At 60.3% G+C, this 27,958-nt stretch overlaps 1 protein-coding gene and 1 long non-coding RNA gene across 2 annotated transcripts in view; one reads left to right on the top strand and one right to left on the bottom strand.

Moving 5' to 3' along the window:
* MYO15A (myosin XVA) overlaps positions 1-27,958 on the bottom strand; it is a 50,712-nt gene that overhangs the window by 11,815 nt on the left and 10,939 nt on the right. Inside the window, 48 exon segments of the mRNA XM_037808220.1 lie at positions 332-428; positions 801-878; positions 1,054-1,148; positions 1,763-1,893; positions 2,991-3,073; positions 3,299-3,372; positions 3,554-3,626; positions 3,896-3,968; positions 4,203-4,318; positions 4,921-5,099; positions 5,572-5,646; positions 5,732-5,843; positions 6,119-6,260; positions 6,962-7,080; positions 7,158-7,273; positions 7,535-7,610; positions 8,080-8,139; positions 8,319-8,440; positions 9,522-9,594; positions 9,729-9,834; positions 10,138-10,270; positions 10,371-10,551; positions 10,744-10,821; positions 10,897-10,964; positions 11,122-11,242; positions 11,820-11,914; positions 12,042-12,202; positions 12,412-12,603; positions 12,789-12,861; positions 13,170-13,351; positions 14,498-14,733; positions 15,439-15,534; positions 15,958-16,088; positions 16,165-16,246; positions 16,329-16,382; positions 17,054-17,138; positions 17,571-17,746; positions 18,073-18,190; positions 18,660-18,784; positions 18,954-18,999; positions 19,086-19,234; positions 19,816-19,893; positions 20,541-20,666; positions 21,189-21,320; positions 21,762-21,857; positions 22,709-22,832; positions 23,171-23,229; positions 23,710-23,823. Coding sequence (XP_037664148.1) covers positions 332-428; positions 801-878; positions 1,054-1,148; positions 1,763-1,893; positions 2,991-3,073; positions 3,299-3,372; positions 3,554-3,626; positions 3,896-3,968; positions 4,203-4,318; positions 4,921-5,099; positions 5,572-5,646; positions 5,732-5,843; positions 6,119-6,260; positions 6,962-7,080; positions 7,158-7,273; positions 7,535-7,610; positions 8,080-8,139; positions 8,319-8,440; positions 9,522-9,594; positions 9,729-9,834; positions 10,138-10,270; positions 10,371-10,551; positions 10,744-10,821; positions 10,897-10,964; positions 11,122-11,242; positions 11,820-11,914; positions 12,042-12,202; positions 12,412-12,603; positions 12,789-12,861; positions 13,170-13,351; positions 14,498-14,733; positions 15,439-15,534; positions 15,958-16,088; positions 16,165-16,246; positions 16,329-16,382; positions 17,054-17,138; positions 17,571-17,746; positions 18,073-18,190; positions 18,660-18,784; positions 18,954-18,999; positions 19,086-19,234; positions 19,816-19,893; positions 20,541-20,666; positions 21,189-21,320; positions 21,762-21,857; positions 22,709-22,832; positions 23,171-23,229; positions 23,710-23,823 — 5,311 coding nt within the window.
* On the top strand, positions 17,242-22,238 carry LOC119513225. The gene is made up of 2 exons (XR_005212576.1): positions 17,242-17,774; positions 21,015-22,238. It is a non-coding gene; the product is annotated as an uncharacterized LOC119513225 (long non-coding RNA).

The raw sequence follows: 27,958 nt of genomic DNA, 5'->3' as shown, positions 1-27,958 counted from the left end.
ACAATTAAAGAACAGGATGCCGGGAAAACATTCGGAGTTTTAGGCCTGTTAAGGGAAGCCTTTCCCCAGGAGGAAAGCTCCCCGAGGGCAGGGGGACGTCACCCCCACCAGCCCCGAGGCCCCGAGGGGGCGTGGGAGAAATTGGGGGTCCCTGTCCCCATGGGCTCCCAGTCTGGGAGGGGAGACAGACTCTTAGAAGGAGGTGGGAAACGAAGGGCTGGGGGGCCCAGCGTGGGGAGAGGAGGTCCCACCGGGGTGAGGGGCATCCAGGGGCCCCCAGAGGGAGGTGGTGGGAGTGAGGCCCCCAGGCTCGGCCCTCCTAGACGCGCACCTCTGTTGGTGACGACGAAGATGACGTACTCGCTGAAGGCCTCGCTGCGTGTCAGGGCCATCTCGGCGCAGATCTCCTCCACCACGTCCAGGGCCACCTGCGGGGGGGCAAGGCGTGCGGTGGGGCTGCCGCCGTCCCCCAGGGAGCCAGGGGTTGAGCTCCTCACCCCTTCTCCACAGAGGTGGAGAACCCCCCAAGGTCTCTGGAAATCAGCCTCATGCAGGGACAGGCGCTGCCTTAGGCATCTGAGACTCGGGTTCGAATCCTGCCCTTGTCCCTCGTCCACCGAGACCCTGACGGGAGGCACAAGTTCTCCCAGCCTCGGTCAGCACTTCTGAGAAACGACGCCTGCTCGTGGGGCTATGAGAGTTGGGGAGGGGCCCCGCACCCTGGGAGTCCCCCACCCCGCCCCACAAGGCTGGGGTGCCTCTGCCCTTCCAGGGCCTGCCTGCCCGAGCCCCTCGCTTACGGTGCACGTTTTGATTTTGAGATGGCGTTCGAGGCCTCCGGGAAGAAGGAAGAGCTGCCTCTTGGAACTTCGGCCCGCCTGGGTGTTGGAGGAGGGGGAGGGAAGAGAGGGTGAGTCTTGGGCCCGGGGCCCTAGTGGTCCCCAAGTCCAAGGATCTTGCACATGCTTGAGAAGGACCGTGTGCACACACAAGGGGCATCTCAGCAAGGAGGCCCCTGTCTCAGGCTGACTCCCCCACCGGCCCAGAGCTCACCAGCATCGCCCGAAGCTCCATGCTGCTGGGGAGCTCCAGGCGGCCCCCAAAGCGCAGGGTTTTCTGCAGGTTCTGCTCACAGGCCTTGGCGATCCCTGCTGAGACAGGGAGTCACCTCCTTGCCCACAGAGGTGGCAGCCAGGGGCCCACTGCATTCTACCCCCGTTTCACAGCAGAGGGCAGAGACAGGCAGAGGTCTGTCCAAGGTCAAGAGCTAGAGCCGTAAGTTCTCTTTCTTAGGGGGACCCAGGGAAGCAGGGCTGGGGGTGGGAACTGGGGAGCAGCCCCTTCCTTCAGACTTCACCTGTCACCAGCTTTGGGGCCACCCTTGCCCGGACCCAAGCAAGAAGCTTGCTAATTCCCCACGACCAGAGAAGCCAGCACTGCCGGCTCTTCCCCGCATTGCTCTCCTCTTGTCACGCACACCCACTCATTCCCACCTCCCGGCCCGAGCGCCTGCCACTCAGCCCACCTGGCGATCCCTCCCATGTGCCCAGGACCCGGGGCAACACCTCCACCAGGAAGCCCTCCCTGAACCGCCTCCACATCCCACTTACCAGCACACCCAGCCCCTGTGGGACCACCACAAATGCTTGAGCATGACACAGTCTCAGTAAACATCACCCGGGCTTCCCCTCCTGCCAACCACCCACCCAGTCCCCATGCAGGGAGACGCAGAGCCCCAGGACACCACTCGCTGGCCCCTCACCCTGGAAGGGCAGGCCCGGGGTCCGGCTGGCATGTTGGAGGAAGCGAACGAGGTGGGGCCGGAGGACCTCCGAGCAGCTGTGGTAGGCGGCCACGATGCACAGCAGCCTCCAGCCTCGCTGGCAGCTGCCCCTGCGAGGACACACGCCCGGGGCTGTGTCACATGTGGCCGCGGCCCTGGAGAGCCGGGCCAGGGGTCTCTTGGGATGGGTCCAGGAGTTCCCAGTTCTCAAGCAGCTCCTACCTTCTGAGGATGTTCCTTCCGGCCCTGGGGAGCCCAAAGCCAGGCAGGAGCACTCTGCTCGGGAAGCCAGGGCGAGAGGCGGGGGACGAGGGGGCTGGGGCCCCGGATAAGTGCAAAGAAACGAACCTTCCCCAGATGGGGGAGCTCTCTGGGGAGATTTCTGGGTGAAGGTCCCAGATGGAGGCAAGGAGTTCGGAACTTGCTGGGGCTGTACAGGGTGGTGGCAGGTAAGGCCTGGGCCATGGACTAGGGAAGAGAAGCCTGATGGGCCTAAAAGTCCCAGGACGCTGGGGGGAGGGTAAGCAGAGGAAGTAGAGGGAGAGGCCAGGACAGAGGGTGGGTCCAATGGTAGCAAGAGCAGGGCACACGTGACCCAGGTCTAGCCAATCAGAACTCTGTACCCCCCAATTGTGGTTGGTTCAGGAAGGAGGGCATGCGACCAAGCCAGGCCAATGAAAGTTGGCAATTTGGGAACTTTGGTTGCAAATATTGGGTCAGGCATTCTTGCTTTCCTCTGGGTTTGCTCAGCTCGGGAGATGTTTCCCCAGAACTGCCACCTTGCCAACCTACGGGAGAGGCTGCCGAGGGAGGTTATCGACGTGGAAGAAAGCAGGGTCAAGAGATGGAGAAAGGCTGCTTCCTCATAACATCTGGATCCAGCCACGCCTGAAGCCATATGCTGAGTTTCCTGTTACCTCAACCAACAACTTCCCTTTTTTGCTTAAGTCAGCTTGAGTCAAGTTCCTATCACTTGCAACCCAGGATCCCCACATACACCTTATCAGGGCCATTTCACAGATGAGGAAACTGAAGCTCAGGGAGCAGAAATGACTTGCCACCCAAGTCCAATAACACGTGCTCTGTCTGTAGAGTGAGAAGGAGTTTGAGGTGGAGAGACTCTGGGATGGGGCAGGCCGGGGGCCGTGGGAGGCCCCTCTTGGAGCCCGGGGACCAGTGGGGGAGGGTTAAGGCCCGGCTCGCTCACTGCTTGGTGCTGACGTTGTCCGTGATCTGCTTCACAACCTGGCAGTAGCACTCGTCCCGCAGGACCTCGTGGTCCCCGCACAGCTGGAGGGGGGCAGGATGGTCACATGCCAAGGCCGTGCCAGGGGCCACGCCATGTCTGCAGGGACGGGCTGGGCACCCGAAGCCCCCTTCACCCTCCCTCTCCACCAGTGAGCACTCCTCTTTGGACCACAGAAGCTTTCCACCCGGACGCCCCACAACTCCGGTCAGCAGATGGGGAAACGGAGTCACGGAGCAGGAGCAGGCAGCGGTGTCAGTGGCACTCACCTTCAGCAGGGTGCAAAGCACGTCCAGCTCGCTCTGGCCCTTCAGCGGGGCGTCCCCCATGAACCTCATCACAGCTGGAGGAAAGACCTAGCCCGCTCAGGCCCGCCAGAGCCCCACTGCCCACCCCACTCCTGGGAGCCCTCCCTGGGTGTTTGTGTTCTTTTTAAGAGTCCCTCCCCCACACAAGACCCAGAGAGCAGTGGTGATGAGAAGGGGTCCCACAGCCCCGCGCTCCGGGCCCCATCCTCCCCACACCTAGGAACATGTCCACGGCCATCCTGTTGAGGCTGCTGTCACTGAGTTCAATGAGGGATTCCTGGAGCGGGGCCTGTGGGGAAGCACGGCAGAACAGACGGGGACCACCCTGTGCGTCAGTGCCACGGCGGGAGGGTTCACATCACACAAAGCCCGGCAGCAGGGACGGACGCTGCGCCCGAGGGGAAGCCCGTCCCCTCTGGGTGCTGGGGTCAGGTCTGAGCGCTGGGGGTGGGTGGAGATGTCTCTCGTTGAGGACAAGGTTGTCTGCCCCAAGGGCCTGGGCGAGGGCTCTTGCATCACCATTTACAGGTGGGGAAACTGAGGCCCGGGGCTGGGCACCTTGGTGAAGCAAAGCATGTCCTCCAGGACCCTGGACTCCCGGCCCTCCTTGGACTTCGGCTTGAGGCCATCCCTGCAACAGGGGGTGGAGGCCCCTGACCACCCTCCTCCGCGCCTGTGGTGGGATCCTCTGTCCACGCGGGAACGCTTCGACCCCAGGTGAGTCCACCAGGCAGAAAGGCCCACCCGAGGCCGAGGCTGCAGCTGCAGCTGGGTCTCACACCTGGGTGCTCCCCCTGCCCCCCACCCCGCACCCACAGCTTGGGAGGTACAAAAGGACCCTCCTCGGGGCGGGGCCACCACTCACTGGGGTCTCCTCTGAGGGTCTCGGAAATACTTCTGGGCAAATTGGAGGATCGTGGGCGGGGCGGGGGCCAGGGCGTCCTCCGGGCGGTCAGCGGACTCAGCCCTGGCTAGGGGGCCCTGAGGGAGGGCGGGGGCTGCAGGCCGGGCTGGCTCCACCCAACCCCTTGCTGACCCAGCCAGACCCTCTCAGGCTGGCCCCCTCCTCACCACACTGTGGCTGTCCCAGCGGGACTCACCCCTTCCAGGCTGCCCTGCCCACCCGGCTTGGTCACACCCGCCACGTGCCCTGGCGACCACGCCCCCGTCCGTGGCCACGCCCCAGCACCCTGCCCTTCCCTGTCCCCATTGGCTTTCCCGACTTCCTTGTCGCGGCTGACCCCGCCCTCCCTGCGTAGTTTCTCTTGCTATCAGCCTTCACGGGCGTCACTCCAAAAGCCTGACCCCGCCCCCTGCTCACCTGGCCCCGCCCCATCGCGGTTGCTTTCACCTGCGGGGGGGCTGCTCCCGCCCCGCTCCAGGCGTCCCCGCCCCACTGACGTGGTCGTAACCACGTCGTCGTCTCAGCGGACCCGACTCTTCCTTACCCCATTTTGCCACACCTACAACTCTCCCTGGCCACGTCCCAGGCTTGCCTTGCTCCCTCCCTCTCCGCTTTCAGTCTGCCTGGGCCCCATCACCCTGGCCCCGTCCCTGGCTGACCCCAGGCCCCCCGGACTCACCTCCCTCCTGCGGCCCACCTCCCGGGCAGCGGCGGTGGAGGCCACGGCAGCGGCCACGGCGGCGGCCCGACCCCGACCCGGCTCGGCCGGCAGCTGCAGGAAGTCCGGGGCGGCCGCGGGCTGCACCAGCTCGGAGGGGAAGCGGCCCACACGCCCGTGGATGGCCCCGAACCTCCAGCCTGAGGGGGAGGGGAGGGGTCTGAGGCCAACGGGAGGGCTGTCCCAGGAAGGGGATGCCTTTTTGGGGGGGCATTCGGGTGCCTCCTGGATTCCTCCACCGAGCCCATTTTGCAGATGAGGAAACCGAGACTCAGGGCTCAGACCGGTAGTGGGAGGCGGAACAGAAAGACAAAGTAGCCTTTGTGGGCTCTAAGGACAGGTGGAGACCCAGAGAGAGCCTCGGAACACGGACGCGGCAACGCTGATGCCCGCGAAGATCCCCTCAGCTCAAACATGCAGGCCGAGGGCCAGGCTGGACGGCCACCCGGGGGTGGCATCTGAGGACACCAGACAGGACAGGTCCCTTTGGGCACCGAGACCACCCCCAGTGTGTATCCGCAGTGTAAGTGCATGAAGCCGGGAGGCGCCGTTTGGGGGGTTCCAGATCTGGGGGTGTTGGAGGCCCGACAGAGGGCACCCCGGAGTGCCCACCGAAGTCGGGGCCCCCGCGCCGCAGCTCCTCCAGGTACACGACCTTCTTGCGCACCACGCAGCCGGCACTGTAGCCTGTGGGCGGGGCTTGCGTCAGCCCCTGGGGAAGGGCCCCTTTGCCCCGCCCCCTCCTGCGAAGCCCCGCCTCCGTGGCGCTGACCCACGCGGGGGGGCTCCAGGGGCTGCAGGTGGATGATGTCGCCCTTGTGGAAGGCCAGCAGCACCGGGTCCTCCGGCAGGAAGTTCCTCACGGCCACCACATAGTCGGAGTCCTGGATCAGCCAGGCGCAGGGTGAGGGGCTGCAGAACCCTCAGAGGCCTGGGGCCACGCCCCTGCCCCTCACATAGGTTCAGGGGGTTGGGGGAGTACTTCCTAGGCAGAAAGGGGCAGCGCATTCCAGATGGAAGGCACGACCTGTCTAACGAGAGGGCAGTGGCCCCCACTCATGCATTCACACTTCCCCAACCAGGTGTGGCTGGTATGTGCCTGGGGCGAGAGAGCCCTGCTCTTGGTGGGGGTCGGGGTGCCTGTGCAGGGGACCCCGACCTTCTTCAGCTCCAGGATGAAGTCGTCCACCAGCGTCTTGACCTGGTGCGCGCGGGCTGAGAAGAGGATGACCTTCTCGCTGGCCAAGTTGAACTCCAGCATGTTCTGGGAGGGGATGGTCACGAACAGGATGTCCGCAAAGCTGGAGGGCAGGAGGGGGCATGAGGGCGGGACCCCATGGCCAGACGGTGCCCCCCCCCATCCTGCTCCTTCTGCTCCTGCCCTCCCTCTTCCCCCAGCCCTCAGCCCAGACTTCCCTGTCTGCCTCCTGGAGCTCTCAGCCCATCACACCAGCCCCCCGGGACCCCTCCCCTCTGCCCCCATGGGTGGCTCCAGCCTCATTTCCTATCGCCCTGGAGACCGGCCCTCCAGCCCCTCTCCACCCCTTGCCATTTGGGCCAATTGCCCAGATTTTGCCCACACAAGTCTGTCTCCTCCACCCCTTGGCCAAATGCTTTCCATCTTTCCAAGTCAGGAGCTTTCACCCAATGGGTGAGTAAGGTGCCACCCCGTCCTCGTGTTATAAAGGACAAAATGTGGCTGCTGGCAGGGGCGGGAGTCCGAGGACAGAGCACCCTTTCCCTTCGTGCCGCCCAGAACTTGGTTGTTCACCACACACGTGCGCCGCTGTGCAGGCAGGCTGGGGAGTGGGCTCCTCGCCCACCCCGTCCCGAATGTGTAACCCGAGAGTCTCTCTGTACCTCGGTTTCCCCATCTCTAAAACGGGCTCAATTAATGGGCTGCGCACGGCCCCTGGCCCACCGTGGGACCTCCCTAAGCAGCTGTCCGCAGGGCCCGCAGTCCCACTCTCCGGGTGGCCCTCTCCCGTCCCCTGCCGGTCACCTGTATGTGCGCAGGACCTGCAGCTGCCTGCCGGCCTCCTGGCCGCCCTTGACCATCCTCAGGAGTTTGATGCCGTGGTGAGATACAGCTAGGATCTGCACGCCTGTGCCCACGCTGCCCTGGAAGACACGAGGGTCTTCTAGCCTCATCCCGGAATCCCCTGGGAGGAGGCTGGGGGCAGGCGTGGGGCTCGCACCGTGGCGGGGAAGAGGCGGGAAAAGTAGACCTCCCAGCTGTCGCGGGCAAGGCTGACCACGGCCCGCTTCACGCTCTCCGTCACCACGGGCCGCTGCGTGTCCAGCTGGTTCTGGGCTAAGGGAAGCCGGGGCTGGGTCAGGAGCCTGCCCCCAAGCAACACCCAGCAAGGAGGGTGTCCTCGCTGTGCATGCTGGGAACTGAGACCCAGGCTGGGGTGGGGGCCAAGCGAGCTCCAACATGCAGCCAGCCTGGCCGCCCAGGGTGCCGGGGCAGAGCAGGAGGGGGTCTGGGAGGTGACCTGGGCTGGGCTTGTGAGCCTCGGGCTCCCTCAGGCTGGCTGCCCCCCATCACCACCCCTTCCCTCCCCCTCAATACCAAACAGGGCCTGCATGCGGAGCCTCTCATCCTGGGAGATGCGCAGGCAGGCCTCGGAGAGCGTGTCATGCAGAATCTGCGGGAACGAGCAGGACGCAGGTGGGCCATGCGACACCCCAGCCAGGGACACAGGCCAGACTGTTCCGGGATGAGCGGGAACGTGGGGAGGAGGTGTCCCAGTTACGTAACAAGGGGGTCATCCGTAGACTCTATCCTCTGTGTCAATCAGACCCCACCTCAAGGGCTCCTCTCCTTTTCTTCTCACCTGCAAAGGCGCACGCCACCGCTCCCTAATCTATACTGTGGGGCTTGGGTTTGATCTCCAGGTCCCATCCTAGCTTGGACAAGCTGTGACTCTGGTCAGATCAAACTGGGGGCTCGCTGACCCTGTCTGTGGGGCTGGAGGGCTCAGTAGGACAGCCCGGCACCCCAGCCAAGGACCCCAAGTCCCAGAGTGAAGGAGGCGGAATTGGCAGCCAGCCATTCTGTGTGCCACTGACTGTCCTGCTGGGGAGACCGAGGCAGGGGGGAAGAGAAGCCCTCACCTGCCGGAACAGGAGGTCGAGCTGCACGGGGTGGCTGCAGCTGTCCTTCGGGTAAAACACCTGCGGGGACAGGGCTGCAGCGGGCGCCTCCCCACCGCCCCTCACCCAGCTCCGCCCCAAGCCCCAACCCACAGCCCCGCCTCTCCCGCCTCTGGCCCCGCCCACTAGTTCCAGCACCGCCCCGGCCCCGCCCCAGACCTGGGACCCGCCCCTCCTGGCCCGGCCCCCGCCCCGGGTACCTCTTTGCGCAGGAAGATCCGCCAGGGGGCGTCCTGGTAGCCGTAGAAGTTGGGGTTCACGAGGCGGTGCAGCCGCGTCTGCACGGGCTCCTCCGGGGGCTCCAGCGACCGCGAGGGCAGGGCTGGGGAGCGCGCGGCGGGGGTGAGGGCTGCGCCTCGGGACCCAAGGGGGCGAGAAGGACACGGGGGCCTGTGCTGAAGGGACCGGGCCACAAGCGCCCCCCGTCCGCAGACACCTGCTCGTGCGGGCCCCCACGCACACTCATTTGGTGCAGCCCTTCATCCCACACATGGATAGAACGCCTGCTGTATACACACTCCATGCTAGGGGCTGAGGGTGCCGTGTCTAGAACAGGCACTTGATCTTGAGTTTAGCGTCTCAGGGAAGTGTGGAAAACAGCGTCTTTAGAAAGGAGAAAACAGTGCTAAGAAGTGGGGAGGAAATAAAACAGGGTGATGAGGGGAGAGTCTGGGGGTGGGCAGTATGTGAGGGTCCTCCAATCAGGGTGGTCTGGGCAGGCTTCTCAGAGGAGGTGACATTTGAGCTGAGACCTGGATGATGAGAAGGGGCCAGGCATGCAAGGATGTGTGCAAAGAGCTTTCGGGGCAGAGGGAACTGCGAGTGCAAAGGCCCCGAGGTAGGAGTGGGCTTGGCGTGTTCCAGGAAGAGCTGGGGACAGAGTGAACCAAGGGGAGCACTGGAGGAGATGAGCGAAGTCGGGGAGGTAAGCAGATCACTCAGGGCCTCATGGGCCACAGTGAGTTTGAAGTTTATCCTAAGGAGCCCATGGAGGGCTTCTGGCCCACTCTGGCTGCTGTGAGACAGGGGAGAGGTTAGGGCTCCCATTCTGATACCGAGAGGCCTGGATTTGTATCCCCGTCTGACACTTCTGAGCTGTGTGGCCTTGGGCAAGTCACTTAACCTCTCTGTGCTTCTGTTTCCCCATCTGTAACATGCGGACACAAATGGCACACCTTAAAGGGTTTTAGTGAGGATTAAATTAGTGTATACTGACGGTATAGACCGAGGGAGGCCTGGCCTATAATTGGGGTTAGATGTTGTAGGATGATTACACACTTGTCAGGGATATGGAAGTTTACACGCCACCGACACACGGATGGGGTGTGCCTGTGCTCACGAGGACTTCCACGGACACTCGCACCCCCTGCCCGCTTGCCCTCCCTCCCTCCCAGCCCCCTCACCTGGGGTGGGCCCCATGGACGGCCTCGGGGCGCTGGTCACCGGCTTCACCAGGGCCATGGCCTCTCTGGGCACCTGTCCCCACCCAAAGAGAGCGTTCAAGGGGCAACAGGTGGGCCCTGTGGAGGGGGCAGCTGGCAGGGGTGGGGCTTGTTGAAACAGCTGGCTTCTGAGGCCACTCCCGGGCCTGGCCTGCCCCTGTCCCTCACCTGGGTGCCAGGTGCTGCTGCCGGTTGAGCCATCTGCCCCTTCAGGATGAGCAGGGCCTCCTCGTGCGGGTCTGGCCGCTTCACAAACCCCTTCCCACCGTCCTTCCTGCGGGACGTTGCCATGCTGTGGTGGGGGGAGCACTGCACCTCCCCATACCTGCCATGAATTCCCACAGGAGGGAACTTCTCCCCCCACCTCCCCACCTCGTCATTATAAATGGGGACACTGAGACTCAGGGAGGGTCAGGGACCAGCCTGAGGTCACACTCGGAGGTCCGGGCCACCTTCTGTCCCATGACTCATCTCGCTCCATCTACCAGGAAATGCTCTCCCTAAAGGGAGCTGGGCCCGGCCCGCACGGACGGGGGACACCGAGGCAACATGGGAGCGGCTGGAGACTGGCGCTGACCTGTGGGCCTCGGGCCGGCCACCGCGGGGCGGCTGCTGGTACTGCCGGACGATGGCCTTGATCTGCTGTGTGGGCTGAGGGAAGTGCTGGGAGTTGAGCGTCGAGTGCCGGACCAGCTCTGGGGCGGGCGAGGCTGCAGGGCGAGGGGACGGGGGAGGGCACAGTCACCGTCACTGCTGTCCCCGCAGAGGCCCGGCTCCACCCCCACCCCCAGGCCAGGACGGGGCACTCACTGGTTTCTGGGGAAGCGTGGTCCTGAGCTAGAATGGGGGCAGCCACAGGCTTGGTGGGGGGCCTCGGGGCCTTTGTCCGGGGGGCCGGGGCCATGGGCTTTGGGGCGGAGCGCAGGAGCACGGGTTTGGCCGGGGGGCCGGTGCCCACAGACTTGGGCCGGGCCTCTGGCGCTAGGGGTTTCTGTGGAGAGCAGGGCTTGAGGTGGGTGCCTGGGACACACCAGCCCCTTCCCTCCTCTCAGGGACCCTGGCTCTGCCCAAGACAGGCTGTCTCCCAGGATCAGAGAGGGACAGAGATGCCTGGGAGTGGCACAGCATGCCCCCTTACAGCTTGTGCCCAGGTGGTCCCCTCACCCTGGGCAGCCGGGCTCACCTCAGGGGGCAAGGAGCTCGGGGTGGGGCCCAGGGACTGCTGCTGGAGCGCCAGGGCTTGCACGGTCATCTCCCGGGCCTGGGGAGAGGTGGCGAGGGTGACCAGGAGGTCCATTCCCAGGGCTTCCTGCCCCAGCCACCCTGCCGCACTCACCAGCAGCACGGCCTGTTGGTGGATGAAAGCTTGCTGCAGAGCCAGGGTGGAGGCGTCCAGGCCTGGGACTGAAGGGGCCAGGGGAGCGCACGGGAGTGGGGTATGTGGGAGTTTTCAACCGTACTGGCCCCTTGGGCCCTCTACCCCCTCCTCCATTCTAGCATCTGAAAACCAGCGAGTGCCCCCCCGCACCCACCCCTGGGGCCGCCCTGGGTGGACACTGACTTGGCTTTGGCTCTGGGGGTCTCCTGGGGGGGTCTTTGGTGCTGCTGCCACTGTTGCCATCTCCACCAGGCTGGCCTCCCCCCTTCATGCGGCAGGCAATGGCCGTTGGCTTCTCCAGGTCCTGGGGACAGCGGGCAGCTCAAGTGACCACCTCGGTCCTGCACTCCCGAGATCCAGGGCAACGGGCACCTGACACCGCCGCCTCCCCCCATCGGGCCCCTGCTCAGCCTCCACCACGTGCCCCGCAGCGCTGGGAGCTCCCAGCCCATCCCCCCTTTCACAGAGGTGTAAACTGAGGCTCAAAGAGGGGCTGAGTTCTGCTCGGAGATGCACAGCATGTCAGGGGCCCATGGAAAGACCCCTGGGAGTCCCCACAGTGGGCAAGGGTGACTGAGGGGGGGTCTCGTGAAATCTGAGACCAGAGGGTACCCAATACTGAGGCCAGCCCCACCCAGAGAGAGAGAGCTCAGTGGCCCAGGGGCCAGCTCCCACCAGAGGCAGGCTAGGGGGTCCTGGACCTCTAGCTGTGGGGTCCCTCTGGGGTCAGCCAGGAACCCCTCCAACTGTAGAACACACCCATCCTTTGCCCATCCCCAAGGAGAGACCCAGATGGAACCCCCACCCCCGTGGCCCCGGCTGTGACAGGCTCGCATGTCACCCCAAGTGACAGGAGTGTGTGCGAGCGCCCCGCCCCGTACCGCATCCCCGCAGGACAGTACGGGGCCAAAGAGGCTGTCCAGGTAGCAGTCCAGCCCCCTGCGGGGCGCGGCCGGCTCTCCCGAGCTGTCTGAGTCTGGTGGGCGCGGAGCACACAGCAAAGTCAAGTCCTTCCCTCCCACTGAACTCCGCCCCACCCCCCTACAGCCCCCAGGCTCCCCACCCCCACCCCCCCACAAAGGCAGCGGCCACAGCTGGTTGACCTTGGGGGGTCGCCGTCCCTCTCTGGGCCTCAGTTTCCCCATTGGTACCCTCCTCGTTGTGGCTGCAGTACCCGTCGGAGTCGGGCACTTTGGGCATGTACCCCTGGGCCTGGGGCCCCAGAGGCGCATCCTCGTCCGAATCCCAGCTGTTCCCAAACACCCTGTGGGAAAGGGGGCGTGGAGAAGCCAACCCCTTGGGAGACCCACAACCCACCCATAACACTGCCCCCCAATTCTCCTCTGTGCCCTGGAATTGGGCGACTCTCCCTTTACAAGGCACCCCCTTTAGAACCGTGAAGCCTGAGGGTGCAGCCTCTGCCTGCAGCTGGGGAGACCATCTGTGCGAGGGGGTGCCCGGGTAGCTACCTACACTTTGGGGCCTCCCCTGCTGGCTGTGGGCCCTTCGGTGCCCACGATGAAGTAGGACTTCTGCCGCGGGAAGTCGCCAAGGAGCTCCAGGTCCGACACCAGGTCCAGGATGTAGTCGTGGCCCGCCAGCTCCACCCACCGGGCCCCGCTCTGCATGGCCACCGTCCAGCCCCGCCAGCCGTCCACCAGCCCCCTGGTGACAGCGTGCGGGAGGGAGGGAAACGAAGCACAGTGCCAGGCCGCACCGCCCGGGGAGGCCCTGGGATGTGAGCATGACCAGTGCAAGCCCCGGGACCCGGGGGGATTTGCTCCTGCCCCCCCCCACTCTGATCGAGGTGCACGAGGGCAGGTGCTGGGCGGGGCAGTCCAGGAGCCAACCTGTGCCTGAGAATGTCTCCAGCCACCTCTTCTCCCGTGCTCCAGGGGTGCACGGGGCAGGAGAGCTGGTCCCCTGGGGAGGCGGCAGGTGCCGGCTCAGTTTGGGGGTGTCCATCATCTGGTCTTGTTGCTTTTTCTCCCTCTTCCCCCTCTCGGGCTTCCCAGCTCTTAACCTAGACCCCTGGACCCACCTCCCCCCAACTGCCCCCACACTGTCTTTTTCCAAAGCCACATGTGAGCGGGCCCTGCGCTGCTCTAGACCCGCCCCAGAGCTCCTGTGGCCCCTCCGACCCAGGGCTTCGGGGTCCTGCCGATCCAGCTGCCCCTCCAGGAGTGGACGGGGGTGAGGGCTGGGGGGTGGGGTGGGCTAGGGCAGCTCACCATTGAAGCAGCCCACGTCTAGCGCCATGGCGGCCTTCTCATGCGTGGCTCTCCACTCGAGCTGCGTGGGGGGGAAGGAGCGGGCAGCCCCGGGGCCCTGCTGCTGGGTCTGGCCCATGGCCTGCATGAGGCGGTGCTGGCACATGGCCTGGAAGCCATTCCGCCCGTGATCGGACACAAACCTGTGGGGACGAGTTGGAGCCAGGCTAGCCCAAAGCTCCGTGGTGAGGCCACAAAGGCCCAGGCTAAGGCTTAAAAAGGTCTCAGGCTAGCCCAGAGCTCTGGGGCTGAGCTGAAAGGGCCCCAGGCTGGCCCAGAAGTATCTTAGGCCAGAGCACAGAGGTCCAAGGATAGACCAAAGAGCCTCCAGGTTTGCCCAACTAAGCTTGTTGGAGCAGAATGCCACTGACAGCATGGGGTCTGCAGCAAAGTGGGGGCAAGACTGAGCTCTGGAACCAGACGTGCTTGGGCTTGCATCCCTGCTCTCCTTTCACCAGGCAGCCCTGGGTGGGTTATCTGCCCTGTCCGGACCTCAAAGGCCTCATCTGTACAAGAGACAGCTGTGAGGGTCCCCTCTGGATCCAGGGCCACGGAGCCCCATCTTGGCCAGTGGCAGCCCCTGAGAGGTTCTAGGGTGGCTACAAGAGGGAACCTTGGGCTATGCCCCAGGAAGCCCCAGGGAAACAGGCAGGCAGCCCTCTGTCTGGCCACAGCTGCCACAGAATCTTTACACAGCTGGCCGAATGAGCTGCCCATCTGCTACCCACCGGCCAGGCAGGGAGCAGGCACAGAGAGGGCCGGCAACTGGCTGTGGGTCAACAGAGCAGGTGAAGATCAGAGCTGGGCTTGCACCCAGGCGCCTCCCTGAGCTCTTCTTTATTCCCAGCACTTCACAGATTGAAGCCTCACGGCAGCCTCTGACACAGACACTGTCATGATTGCATTTTACAGGTGAGGAAACGGAGGCCCAGAGAGGTTGAATAACCCACTCAGGATCACACAGCTCTGACATGGCTGAGCTGGAAATTGAACTCAGACTAAGTCCGCAGTCAATGCTCTCAACCACCCTCCTCTCCTCTCCTCAGTCAACATGCCTTTTCCAAATTCCCCACACCCCGCTTTTGCCACCCTCAGAACTGGGGAAGTCCTTTGTCCAGTCTGACCTGCCTCTCACGCACCCTCTGCTCTGTGTCCTTGCCATGGGCCCCGTGAATGCAGAGGACAGCCCCTGGCCAGCTGCCTGCCGGAGTCCCCAGCACCGAGCGCTCACTCCTGGCCTGCTCGGGAGCGGCTGCAGGCTCCCTGCCCCTCACGCCCGGCCCACTCACTTGAGGAGGTACTTGCTGAGGCGCGGGGAGGGCGCGAAGCTGCCCAGGCAGGCGGTCAGCAGCAGCCAGCCCCGCTCGGCGTTGTGGGCGTTGGGGTTGCGCCACACCTGGTTGGCCAGCTGCACCAGGATCTCGTCCCGCAGCTCGGGCACCGCCAGCCCCTTCTGCACGACGTAGTTCCCAAGGGTGTTCTCCTGGGCTCCACGCAGCTGGGGGTCCCCCATGAAACGCAGGATCTGGCCCAACAAGGACTCTCCTGGGGCTTCCAGAAAGCTGTTCCTGCCGGCTCCCCCCACTCAAACATTTGTCCCCCCACCCATATAAAAGCCTCCCTGTGTGCAATATGCCTGCCATAGTCTATGCCAGGCAGTTCATCCCAACTTTGGGAAAAGTCAAGATCCAAGGTTAATGCTGACTTTCTCTCCTGTGCACAGCCCTTGTGTAACTCCTCTCACCCTCGCCCACCTGACTCTCTGTTCTGACCACTCAGAATTTCCATTGCAGATAGTGCCTTCTCCATTCTCCCTGCCTGGAAAAGTCTGACTTCCATGCCAGCTCAAATACCCCCTCCTCCAGGAAGCCCTCTCTGACTGCCCAGGGCTGGGCTAGGGACCTCAGCTGGACCTTCCAGCCCCTGTGCTTCCCTCTGTCCACACTGGGTTCTCATGGGCCAGGTCTCCTCTGCCTCCCCCATCAGACTGGGAAGTCCTGGAGGAGAGGACCACGGGCTACTTTGGTGTCCCCATAAGGCTCTGGGGAGGTCCTGATGCAGCCTTTTGCCACGGAGATGGCTGGGAGGAAAAAGGCCGCCAGTATCCAGAAGGAAAGGGGTGGGGCTCATGTGTTGGGGTCGTGGGGGCCAGGAGGGCAGGACTGGGGGCCTCGCAGCCTGTCCTCACTGGGGGCTACACATCAGAAGGGGGCCTGGGTCAGGCTCGTACCAGCTTGAAGATGCTCACAGCTTCTGCGTGGAGCTCCGGAGGCAGCCGTGTAAGGGGTGTCCTCGGGGGCACTGCCAGCATCCCAAAGGCAGGTTCCTGGGGGCCCAGGGCAGGCACATGGGGAGACTGAGTCGCAGACCCACCCTGCTGCATTGGTTGGGCAAACGAGAGCCTGAGGGGCAGGGGCTTGGTCCCCAAGGTATGGGTGGGGAAACTAAAGCTTGGAGAGGGGCAGAACCCAGCCCTCAGGAGCCAGTGGTGGAGACAGGGTGAGCCCCACTCTGGACCCTTCCGGAAGGCAGCAAGTTAGATGGGCATGGCTCACATGTGGGGGCTCTGCTGGCTATTAAATTTTTGAAATCTTTCCAGACTGGTTGGCAAAGAGCCATTGCCTGAGCCCCGAGAGCCCTTTCCAGATCCCCCTTGATCTGGCAACCAAAGGGACCGTACCTAGAACTGCAGGACATGGCCAGGACCCTGCCCCCAGGGTGAGGACAAGGCGTCTATACTGGTTCTTACTTTGAAATGGCACCGGACAAACTTGGCCATGGGGTAGTTGTTGATGTCCAGGGGCAGCGTGACCCGGGGCTCCACCTGCAGCCGGGGTGTCCGCACGGGAGCCACCTGGGGCGCAGGGGCTGACCTGAGGTCTGGGGAGAGCACAGGTATCAGGGTGCCTCCTTGGTGTTGCCTGGGTCCCCACCCCCACCCCCCGCTGTGCCGTACCTGCCGCCGCTCGCAGGAGCCCAGCCAGCTCTGCCGGCACCTCCAGGTGCCCTATGGCCACCACCTCGCGCTTGCTCAGCTCCTGGGTGAGGATGGGGGAGCGCGTGTGAGGGGCCTGGCCTGCCCCGGCCCCCCACTGCCTGCCTCCCAGAGCCCGCACCCACCTCCTGCTCCCGCAGCCGCGCCTCCTCTGCCCAGCGTCTCCGCTCTGCCCTCAGCTGCAGGACAGCAGGTGGTCAAGGCAGGCAGTGCGGGGAGGGGCAATGGCAGGCCCCGGCCCGGTGGCAGCTGTCACCCCGAGCCTGCCCGCTAAGCGGTGGCTGCTGCCCCATTCCCAGATGGGGACGGGGGAGGCAGGCGTGGCCGGAGAAGGGAGAGGGAGAGAGAGAGCAGGAGAGAGAAGGAGGCACGGGGCAGTGGGAGCCGGACACGGGGGAAAGCAAGAGACGCAGAGGGAAGGTTTTGGGGAAGCAGCTGAGCAGTGGGCAATGGGACCCCCGCTCTGGGGCCCCCGGAGACCGTCAACCAAAGCTCTGCGGCTCCTCAGCGCTCTGAGCTCAGCTCTGTGTGTCTCTGCGGCGGTGGGTTTGGGTGGCGTTGGACCAACACCGGCTTCGAGGCACCCAGACCCGCTCGGGTCTCTGAGTCCTCATCGTGCCCAGTAACTGGAGCCCCTGCCGTGAGTCCCCCACCCCACCCTTCCCATGGAGACCCATTTATCCAATCACGTAGCTCTCTCCTCCAAGGCCAGGGGCAGGTGGGGAGACTGAGTCTGGAGCGTGGCGAGGTGGGGATGTGAACACAGGGGGTCTGGGGCCGGCAGCCTCCCGTGGGGGCCGACACCCCTCCTCCCGCTCCCCGGAGCCCCGAGGGGGAGCGAGGCCCGTACCTTGAGGAGGTGCCGGCGGCTCACGTACGCGTGCACCAGCGACCGGAACTTCATCACGCTCCTTCTCATCTGATGGAAGCGTTGCCTGAGGGGTGGGGGCGTCCTGGGGGGTCAGGGGCAGGGGCTGCAGGGCGGCGGGGACGCCCACCCTGCCTGCCTGGGAGCCGGTGCCCACACTGCACTCGGGGTTCAGGTCGCCCACGAGGGAGATGGCAGGGCCAGGATGAAGCCTGCCCGGGCCACGGCCTTCCCACCGAGCTGTCCTCTCAGGGTCCCCGAGAGGTGGGGGGTGCCCCTTCAACAAATGGACGCCTACCCACCAGTCCCGAGGGCCCGGAAGGGTAGGAAGGGCACCTGAAAGCAGAAACACTAAGCCAATCCGGTTGCCCTCCCTGCAGAGGCCCGCCTCCTTGGCTTGCATGCCTCCAGGGACAGGGAGCTCACTCTCTGTGTTCAGGCGGGGCCTCTGCAAAGCCTGGCTGCTGGGCCCCCGGGAGCCCTGCCTCTGGGGCCACACCTGGCCAGGTAGCCTCGGGCCCGGCTCTGCAGCAGAATGATCTTGCCACGCAGGGAGCGGAAGCGGCGCCGGATAAAGAAGCCCCGGAGGCAGCGCTGCAGCGTGAGGGCCGCCAGGTGCAGGACGCGCTCCCGCATGCTCTCCAGCAGCTGGTGAAGATGCTCCTTAAGGAACAGCTGGGGACAGGAGCAGACACCAGGGCAGGTAAGGGCCAGCTGGCTGGACGGGGGGGCCCTTCCCTCCCTAGAGGTTCCTAGCGACAGAACTGACAGGGCAGCCTCCTGGGGCCGGCTGGAAGGATGGGTTGGGTTTGGAGAGGCGGTAAAAGGGAGGCAGGCGAGTCAGCAGGTGGGAAGCCAGGGCCCCGCGTCACGGTCGGGCGCAGGATGGGTACTTTGTGTTTCAAAGCTCATCTGGACTGGCTCTGGGGCCGCAGCCCATAGCTTGGGCATTTCTGACAGGATGTGCTGGGGGCCCAGAACTTGGCGCCTGCCGGGCTCACCTTGCTGACTCCGATGCAGTACATGGTTGGCATGACCGTGCACAGGCGGCTCAGCACCGACACACACATGTCCCCAGTGGCTGGCAGGTCATGCTTGAGGGCCACTAGACAGCGGTACCTGCGGGTCTCAAGCTCAGCCTGCGGCTGGAGGACCTATCCCAGGGGCCCACTAGACAACAGGGTCACCACCCCCAGGCCCCGTCTCTAGGAGGCCCGGTGGCTCCACTCATAATGTCTTCTCAGAAAAAAGCACTTTGTTCTCAAGACCCTTTACTTCTGGGTGTCAGAAAATTATCAGTGTATGACTTCAGTGTAACAAGAAGACACTTTGCTTCCATCGGTTGGAAATGTCATGGTAACTATAAAAATCACCCCTCTTTGGAATTAACCAAGATATGATACAGAGATGAAAAAATGCAAAACAACAATGTATCTACCATGTAACAGCTAGCATGGAGTGGGCTTGCATAGTGTACAACTTGAGCAACCGTGCATGGCAAGCCCTGTTCTGCCTGGGTTGGGTGTTCTTGGGGCCACAGGCGGGGCTGGGAGGTCTGTGGAGCTCAGGAAACACCCAATCGAGGTACCTGTCGATGAACACCTGGAAGGGCAGCCGCACCGGAAAGCCCTCCTTGCGGATACGCACAGTCTCCAGCACCCCTGAGTAGCGTAACTGGGCCATCACCACGTCCAGCTCAAAGAGACCAGGCTCCTGGGGAAGGAGGGCTCAGATAGGAAGTTTGCAAAGGCAATATCAATGGTGAAGAGTTCCCATGGTAGGCTGGGAAGATGGAGGTCCAGAGAGGCAAAGCTACTTGCCTAAGGTCACACAGCATGGGGAGCAGGACTGGGCTCTGTCAGGGGCCTCACCTGTCACTTACCTTCTTGTGGTTGGGCTTCAGGCAACGCACGAACAGGGGGTTACACCTGGGCAGGGTCAGGAGGGCAGTGTGAGGCGGGAGAGAAAGCGCTCACAGGCTGAGGCTCACGCCCCACCCACCTGTTGGGCCCACCTCTCCATCTTTTCCACCAGATCCAGGAGTGACTGCTGGAACTTGGCAGCCACCGTGTGCGCCTTGTAAAGCCTGCTGACAGAACTGCTCTTGCCCAGGCGCTGAGGGGCGGCCTGTGGGGCATGGCTGGAGAAGAGGTGTGCCACCACCTGGGGCAGGGGCGAAAACCCCGAGGGACGGGTGACAGGCAGTTGGGAGAGACCCAGAAGTCAGAGACAGAGAGGTGGGGGCCAAGAGACAGGAACAAACAGCAAAAGAAAAAGAGAAAGAGAGAAAGGAGTCAAGTCATTGGGCCCGAAAGATCCGAAAACGAGCCCTCTCCGCAAGGTCTCAGTTTTCCTGACTTGCATGCCTCTCAAGACGGGGCACTCAGCACCTCCAAAGGGACCCCTCCCATGACTGGGCTGCTACTGTTTCCTTTTTTCTTGTTCAGTCTGGAGAACCCAGCTTGGCCCCGACTGTGCCTGGCCTGGAGGTGACCCTGTGGTAGGAACCTGCCGGGTGCAGGCTTAGGGCCGGGTGGGCCCCGCCTCGCCGAGGTTGGGGTGAGCCGAGGCAGGAGCAAGGCTGGTCCACCTTCCCGATTCCGGGGCTGGGTGAGGGCGGAGCCAGGTTTGGGGCGGAGCCAGGACAGGGCAGCCCCGGGGCGGGGCCGCGGCACAGGGGCGGGGCCTGACAGCAGGCTGTAGCCTCCGGGGGCGGAACCTTGTCCGGGGCGGGGCGCGCTCACTCGCGTCCGGCTCCGCAGAAAGAGGTCCAGCACGTCTTGGCGCACCTGGTCGTGGTTCTTGTCCAGGAACTTGTGCACCTGAATAAAGGAGAGCGGAGGGCGGGGGGACCTTGGGCCGGACCCCCTCATCCCGCAGCCTGGCCGGCAGGAGAGAGGGACAATCCCACCCCAGCCTGCGCCCTCCAGGCCGTTCCCTCCCTTCTCTTCTCCCTCCGGCGGGTGGGCCAGAGGGGTGACCCCGGCCCTGCCTGTTCCAAAGGACTGGACCCCCCCACTCCGAAACCCCCCACCCTCCCCACTCCTGGAGGGGGCGGGTCATTAGCCACGACCAGCCTGGTCTTGGCCCCTAAACTCAGTGGGGGACACGGTCCTGTGCCCATTCTACAGATAAGGAAAACAAGGCCCAGATGGAGACAGGGGCTTAGAAAACTGGCCTGGGACACCTCCAGGGCGAGAGGTGCCTCAGAAAATAGCTATTTGTTCATCTGTTTCTAACCTATCCAGGCTTCCCACACCCACACCATAATATGGGCACTATCATGACCTCCATTTTCCAGGTGAGGGAATAGGCTCAGAGAGGGTAAGCGACTTGCCCAAGGTCACACAGCCCAGGCCTGACATAACTGGTGCTGTTTCTGGAGCACACACTGTGCCTCCATGGCTCCAACAGGTAGGGATGGGGGCTGCAGCCCGTGAGGCCGTGCTGGCTGTCTCCTGGGTCTCACCTGGTAGGTGACTTTGCCTGCGTAGTGCTTGATGGTGAACTCGGGCAGCGGCATCTTGGGTTTGGAGTAGAGTGGGTTGGCGCTGTGGTGGTAGTGGCACTTCTGCAGGAACGTGTGGTCTGTGGCCTGGGGGCAGACAGGGTTCACTGGGTGGCTGGGGTGTGGGCACTTGGGGGGAACGCCCTGTTCCTGGCCTGGTGGCAAATCCTCCACCGTGACTGGTCTCCAGCGGGCACCAGGGAAGAACAACTCACAGCTTCCAGTGGCTGCCCATTGCCCTGGGATGGGGGGTGGGGTAGGGGGATAGAGCCGACAAGTGCCTCAGCCAGGAGCCTGAGGTCTAAGTGGACCCCTGCAAGCAGGCATGGCTGACTCAGCTCCCAGCTGCCTCTCCTCCAGCCCAGCTGCCTTTGCACTCTCTAGTCCCACTGTCTAGAGCACTCATCCCACCTACGTGTACTTTATGTTTTCCAGCGCCAAGGTCACCTCCTCCAGGAAGCTTTCCCTGACTTCCCAGGCTGGTGCAGCCCCTCCTCTGGACTCCCAAAGGCCCTCTCTCTGGCTGTCAAGGGCAGGTCTGGTGTCCCACACCCCCATCCCCAGGCCACAGCAGAGAGAAATGGAGGACTCAGTGCTGGACGAGGGCACCTGGGGAAAGCAACACTGGTCGTCGAGGATGCGCAGGATGCCGTAGGGCTTCAGCGAGATGAGGTTGATGCAGGGCTGGTTGTCGGCAAAGGTGACCTCCCGCCAGTGGACCTGCTCGCGGAAGTACTCCTCCTGTGGGCAGGGCCAGCGGGGGCTCAGGCTCCTTGCCCTGTGCCCCCTGCCTCCCACCTAGCCAGATATGTGGGGGCTGAATCTTCCTGGAGGGGCCTGGCCAGGGCTCCCTCTGCTTGCATACCTCCTGGAACAGAGAGCTCACTGTCTAACGGATGACATGGGCCATCTCAGGGCCTCGCTGCTCCCTCCACCTGAGACAGCCCTGCAAAGGGCAGGAGGGACCCCCGAGGGGGCTTGACTCTGAGCTCAGCACCCCTGCACAGTCCCCTCCAGAACAACCCATCACACATGCTGATCCCTCTGCCTAGAAGGCCTTTTCCCCCATTTGACTACCGACGTCAGATCTGTCCTGGAAAGAGCCCGTGCATCCCTCTCCAAGAAGCCCTGTGGGGCCACCTGGGCAGGTGGGACAGGGACAGGAGCAAATGGGCCCTGCACCTGCTCCTCCTGGAAGATGATCTTGTTGAACAGGTACTGAAGGTTCTCGTTTGCGTAGTTGATGCAGAGCTGCTCGAAGCTGTTGAAGCTCAGGTCCTGCCAGGTGGATGGTGAGAGTCGGGCGGCCGGAGCTGGGGGCTCACCTTTGCTGGCCATGAGTCCTGCCCACCTCTTCCAGCCTAGGCCCAGGGCCCTCCCTGCTTTCTGTGGGCCTGACCACAGCCCCTGCTCGGAACCCTCTGTGGCTCCCACTGCACACAGGATAGACCCGCCTTTGGGGTCCTGACGAGAGACAGCGGAGGTAGTGGTTAAAGGCAAAGGCTCTGGAACCTTCTGCCTGGATTCAAATCCTGGCACTGCCCCAGTCTAGCTCTGTGATCTTGGGCAACCTCTCTGTACCTCAGTTTCCCCATCTGTCGAATGGGGCCTCACAGGCTTGTTGGGAGGACTGAGTCAATAAACAAAGTGCTTAGGACAGCTCCTGGCCCTAGAGGTGCTATGGAAGTGTTCTCTTCACTTCCATTATCCCGTCTGGTCTCCCACCAGTTCCCCCACCGGGCACGCAACACAGCGGCCACCCTCCCCCAACCCGCCCAGACCCCACGTCCCAGCAGGCCTCCAGGCCTTGGCAGATGCTGTTCCTCCCCCGAATGCCTTTACTGGTCCTCAAGGAATTAGTGCGGGGATGTTCCTCCTCTTCCGGGAAGCCTTCCCTGACTGACCCCTTCCCTCGGGGCTCCCCCAGTCCCTGGCTTCCTGTCAGAGCTCTGACCCCACCCCACCCAGCCCACCTGGGAGCTCTGAGGGCGGGCACGAGTCTGGTCCCTGCAGGTGGAGGGCGTGTGGGTGGGGGAGGGATCGTAGGGGACGGGAAGGGGAGCCGATGAGGCCACAGCCATCACACACCCCTCAGCCCCCTTCCCTTCCCCACCCACGTGGCCCCCCACCTCGAAGCCATAGATGTCCAGGATGGCGATGGAAAGCGTGTCCTGCCGTGGGGTCACCAGGGCGTTGACCCTGGCAATGAGCCAGCCAAACAGCAGCGCATACAAGACCTTGGCGATGGCATCCCTGCAGGGGTGGGTGGAGCATGGAGGGGGCGGGGCTAGGCCTGGCCCGGGGTGGGTGGGGCAAGGGGAGGCGGGGCTGGTGGGTGTGGCTTGGGGCGGGCACAGTTGGGGCGGGGCTGGGGTGGGTGGTGCAAGGGGAGGCGGGGATGGTGGGTGTGGCTTGGGGCGGGCACAGTTGGGGCGGGGCTGGGGTGGGTGGGGCAAGGGGAGGCGGGGATGGTGGGTGTGGCTTGGGGTGGGTAGGGCAAGGGGAGGCGGGGCTGGTGGGTGTGGCTTGGGGTGGGCACAGGGGAGCCGGGGCTGGGGTCTGGGGGTCTGGTTGGGAGAGGCAAGGCTTACCTGGCATCTACTGCGCTCTCCACCGTCAGGGGTGTGAAGATCCTCTCCCGCAAGGTCTCCTGAGGAGGGACATGGGCCCAGAGCTGAGCACCCACCAGCCACCCCTCCACGAAGCCCCCAGAGAATTGGGAGGGGGTGTATAGGAAAAGGAGACCAGAGAGGTGGGGGGAGCTCGCCTCAGGCACAGCTGGCCAGAGGCAGAAGGACTGGGCCGCGCCCCTCCTGCCCCCTGCCTGGCTGCGCCGGGGTGTGGGGCCTGCTGGTCTAATCGGACCTGACAACAGAAGGTCAGCCCTGGGCAGGGGCCAATCCAGAGGAGGTCAGGGAGGGCTCCCTGGAGGAGGGGATGACTGAGTTGGGTCTCAGCCTGTGAGTAGGGTGCAAAGGGGAGGAGCGTTTCTGGGCAGAGGGAACAGCCTGCAGATATGAGAGCCTAATTCCTAGGGGGTCTGAGGTTACCCCCTCGGGGCCTCCCCACAGCCTGCATTGGGACTGAGAGAGGAGGGTGCACTTGGCAGTGCCAGGCCCCGCAGACTCACCGTCACTTTGAAGGTGAGGGCCTTCTGCAGGCCCTCAGGGGAGATCTGCAGCAGCTCCGCCACCGCCTGGATCTCCCGGGCGCTCACCACCGAGGCCACCTCCTGCGCGTCCGTCTGCAGAACAACGACCAGCACGGCTTTGTCACTTTTTTTTTTTTTTTTTTTCCCAATGTAGATTATATTTTACACACACACAAGCAAAACCATGGTCAATAAACTCAGTCTAAATAGAGAGAAAATAAAAAACGTATCATTTCAACACAGCATGGTAAGTGTTAAGTTTGAGAAACAAGAGTAGGATACAAGCAGAGTGATGCAGCAGTTAGAGAGAGCTTCCTGGAAGAGGTGATCCCCCAGTCAATCTTTTTTTTTTCTTTTCTTTTCTTTTTTCTTTTTTTTAAATTAAATTCAGTTTTATTGAAATACATTCACACACCATACAATCATCCATGATATACAATCCACTGTCCACAGGATGATAACATAGTTATGCGTTCATCACCACAATCTATCTCTGAACATTTTCCTTACATCAGAAAGAACCAGAACCAGAATAAAAAATAAAAGTGAAAAAAGAACACCCAAATCATCCCCCCATCCCACCCCATTTGTCCTTTAGTTTTTATCCCCATTCCTCCACTCATCAATACACTAGATAAAGGGGGGTGTGATCCACAAGGTCTTCACAATCACACTGTCACCCCTTGTAATCTACATTATTATATAATTGTCTTCAGGAGTCCAGACTGCTGGGTTGGAGTTTGGTAGTTTCAGGTATTTACTTCTAGCTATTCCAATACATGGCTTTGTCACTTTTAAAATTATGTTGTGCTAACATATGTAGAACATAAAATGTGCCATGCTGACCTTTTTTAAAGTCTACCATTCAGTGGCATGAATTACATTCACGATGTTGTGCCACCCTCACCACTACTTGTTACCAATACTTTCCCATCACCCCAAAGAAGCTGCACTCCCCATCCTCCCTCCACCCACCCCAGCCCCTGGAAGCCTCTAGTTCACCTTCTGTCTCGGTGACGTTCCATATTCGAGTTACTACGAAGAAGCAGAATCATACATTACCTCTTCCTTTGTGTCTGGCTTATTTCACTCAACATGTTGTCTTCAAGGTTCATCTGTGATGTAGTGTGTCGTCAAACTCCAATCCTTTTTATGACCGAATAACACTCCATGGTGTATACAGTTGCCTTATCTGTTCATCTGCTGATGGACAGCTGAGTTGTTTAACCTTTGGCTACTGTGAATGATGCTACTGTGAACACAAGTGTCTGTGTGAGCCCCACTTTCAATTCTCTCGGGTATAGACCTAGAAGTGGGATTGCTGGATCCTACAGTAGTTCTATATTTAACTTTTTTAGGAATCGCCAAACTGTGTTCCACAACAGCTGTGCCCTTTTATATCCCCACAGAAGTTCCAATTAATAAGGTTTCTTTTTATTTAGATAAACTGAGTGTAAAGTTCATATAATAATAAAAAAGGCAACAAATCAGAGTGGCCAGGAAAATTCTGAAAAAGGAGATGACTGAAGGGTACTGTACTAGATATTAAAACATATTGTAAAGTTATAATTATTAAAACAGTGTGATACCAGTGCACAGATAAGAAACTAATGAAGCACAATAGAAAGTCTGGAATTAGACATAAATGCATATAGGAATTTAGTGCATGATAAATGGATATTTTTCAAATCATGAGATTAGGACCACTGAGTAACCATTGGAAAGAGAATCGATTGGATCAACAACAGAAACACAAACAATCCAATTTAAAAATGGGCAAAGCCCTATGAAGCTTGTTACTGCAAAGGAGAAGCTAAACCTTCTTATAATTGTGCCTAAGCGTCTTCCCCTGAGTGCTTCTTTGTTGCTCAGATGTGGCCTCTCTCTCTCTCTCTCTAAGTAAGCCACCTTGGCAGGTGATCTCACTGCCCTCCCCTCTATGTGGGACCTGACTCCCAGGGGTGTAAATCTCCCTGGCAACACTGGATATGACTTCTGGGGATGAATCTGGACCCGGCATTGTGGGATTGAGAACATCTTATTGACTAAAAGGGGGATGCAAAATGAAATGAAATAAAGCTTCAGTGGCTGGGAAATTTCAAATGGAGACGAGAGGTCACTCTGGTGGACATTCTTACACATTATACAGATAACGCTTTTTAGGTTTTAACGTATTGGAATAGCTAGAAGTAAATACCTGAAACTATCAAACTGCAACCCAGTAGCCTTGACTCTTGAAGACGATTGCGTAACAATGTGGCTTACAAGGGGTGACAGGGTGATTGTGAAAACCTTGTGGATCGCACTCCCTTTATCCAGTGTATGGATGGATGAGGAGAAAAATAGGGACAAAAACTAAATGAAAAATAAGGTGGGATGGGGGGAATGATTTGGGTGTTCTTTTTTACTTATATTTTTTATTCTTATTCTGATTCTTTCTGGTACAAGGAAAATGTTCAAAAATAGACTGGGGTAATGAATGCACAACTATATGATGGTACTGTGAACAATTGATTGTACACCATGAATGATACATGTTATTTGAATATATCTCAATAAAACTGAATTTTAAAAAAATGGGCAAAGGACTGCAATAGCATGACATTTCTTCAAAGAAGATTTACAAATGGTCAACAAGCACGTAAAAAGATGGCCAACATCATTGGTCATTAGGGAAAAGCAAATTAAAATCACAGTGAGATACCATTTCACACCCATGAGGATGGCTTTCATCAAAAAAACAGAAAATAACGTGCGGCGGCGAGGATGTGGAGAGACTGAAACCTCTTGCATGACTGATGGGACTACACGATGGTGCTGACTACAGCGGTTTTACTTGTAATTGTACTTATTTTAAGTTTATCTTCATTTTTTCACTTGTTATCTTATGGTAACTGAGCGATTTACAGTTACCCCAGTCAGATCTCAAGTGTTTCTCAGCTTGCACGCTCCCTATTAACTATAACCAAAACATAACCAGTCAATATCTGCCAACTTAAATAGCATCACTATCTCCACCTCCGTTTGTCTGAATCCCACAAAAACCCTAAGCCCTTTGAATTTGGGAGACAGATTTGAGCTGGGGGGGGGGGGGCTCCTGTCTCCATGCCTGTCGACCCTACATTAAAGCTCTTTCTTTTCTCAAAATCCCGAGGTCATGGTGTGGACTTCTGTGCGGGTCGGGCAGCGGCCCTTGCTGGGTAACGGCAGCTGCTGCGGAGAAGCTTGGCGGCTCTGCGGAAACTTCAGCACCAGCAACCCCAAAGAATTGAAAACCGGGAAACAAACAGATACTTGAACACGAGTGTTCAGAGCAACACGATTCACAACAGCCAAAAGGAGGAAACAACCCAAAACAACCCAAATGTCCAACAAGGGATGAACGAATAAACGAATATGGTACAGCCACACAATGGAATATTATCCAGCCTTAAAAGGAACAACGTTCCAGTGCTCGTGATGACAAGGATGAACCTCAAAGACACTGTGCTGAGTGAAAGAAGCCAGACACAAAAGGTGACATGTGCTATGATTTCATTTGTATGAAGTGTTCAAAAAAGGCAAATCAGTAGAAACAGAAGGCAGAACGGTGCTTGCCGGGGGCTGGAAAGGGGGAATGGGGAGTGATGGCAATTGGGAATGAGGTTCTATTTTGGGATGATGAAAGTGTTTTCCAACTAGACAGAGATGATGGTTGCACAACACTGTGAGTGTGCTAGATGCCACAGAATTGTTCACTGTAAACAGCTGATTTTATGTTATGTGAATTTCACCTCCATGAAAGTTTTTTTAAGAACTAAAAAAAAGCATAATAAATAAATTGGATTCCTACCTCATATGTTACAGTAGGATAAACACGTAATGCATCAAAGTCTTAAACATAAAAACAACCATTGAAGGATCTTGAAAAAACCATGGGAGAAGTGGTTAAAATGGGAAATGTTATGTTGTATATATAGTACCACAATATATATAATTTTTAAAGCAAAAAATAAAAATAAACCTATGAGAGAAGGCTGTTATAATTTCAGGGTGTCTAAAAATGATACAAAGTCCAAAATTTATACAAGAAAAGATGGATAAATGAACGGCTTAAAAACCTGCATGACAAAAATACCACTGTAATAAATGAAAATGTAAACGAAAAACTGCCAGATACATTTGCAAATCCTATCAGACACAAAGTGCTGATTATTTTAACGTATATGAAGAATTCTCAATCAGCAAT

This window comes from Choloepus didactylus, chromosome 18 (assembly GCF_015220235.1).
Source record: "Choloepus didactylus isolate mChoDid1 chromosome 18, mChoDid1.pri, whole genome shotgun sequence".
Classification (NCBI taxonomy): domain Eukaryota; kingdom Metazoa; phylum Chordata; class Mammalia; order Pilosa; family Megalonychidae; genus Choloepus; species Choloepus didactylus.
The sequence above is the reverse complement of the archived record's forward strand: the minus strand, read 5'-3'. Positions and strand labels throughout refer to the sequence as shown.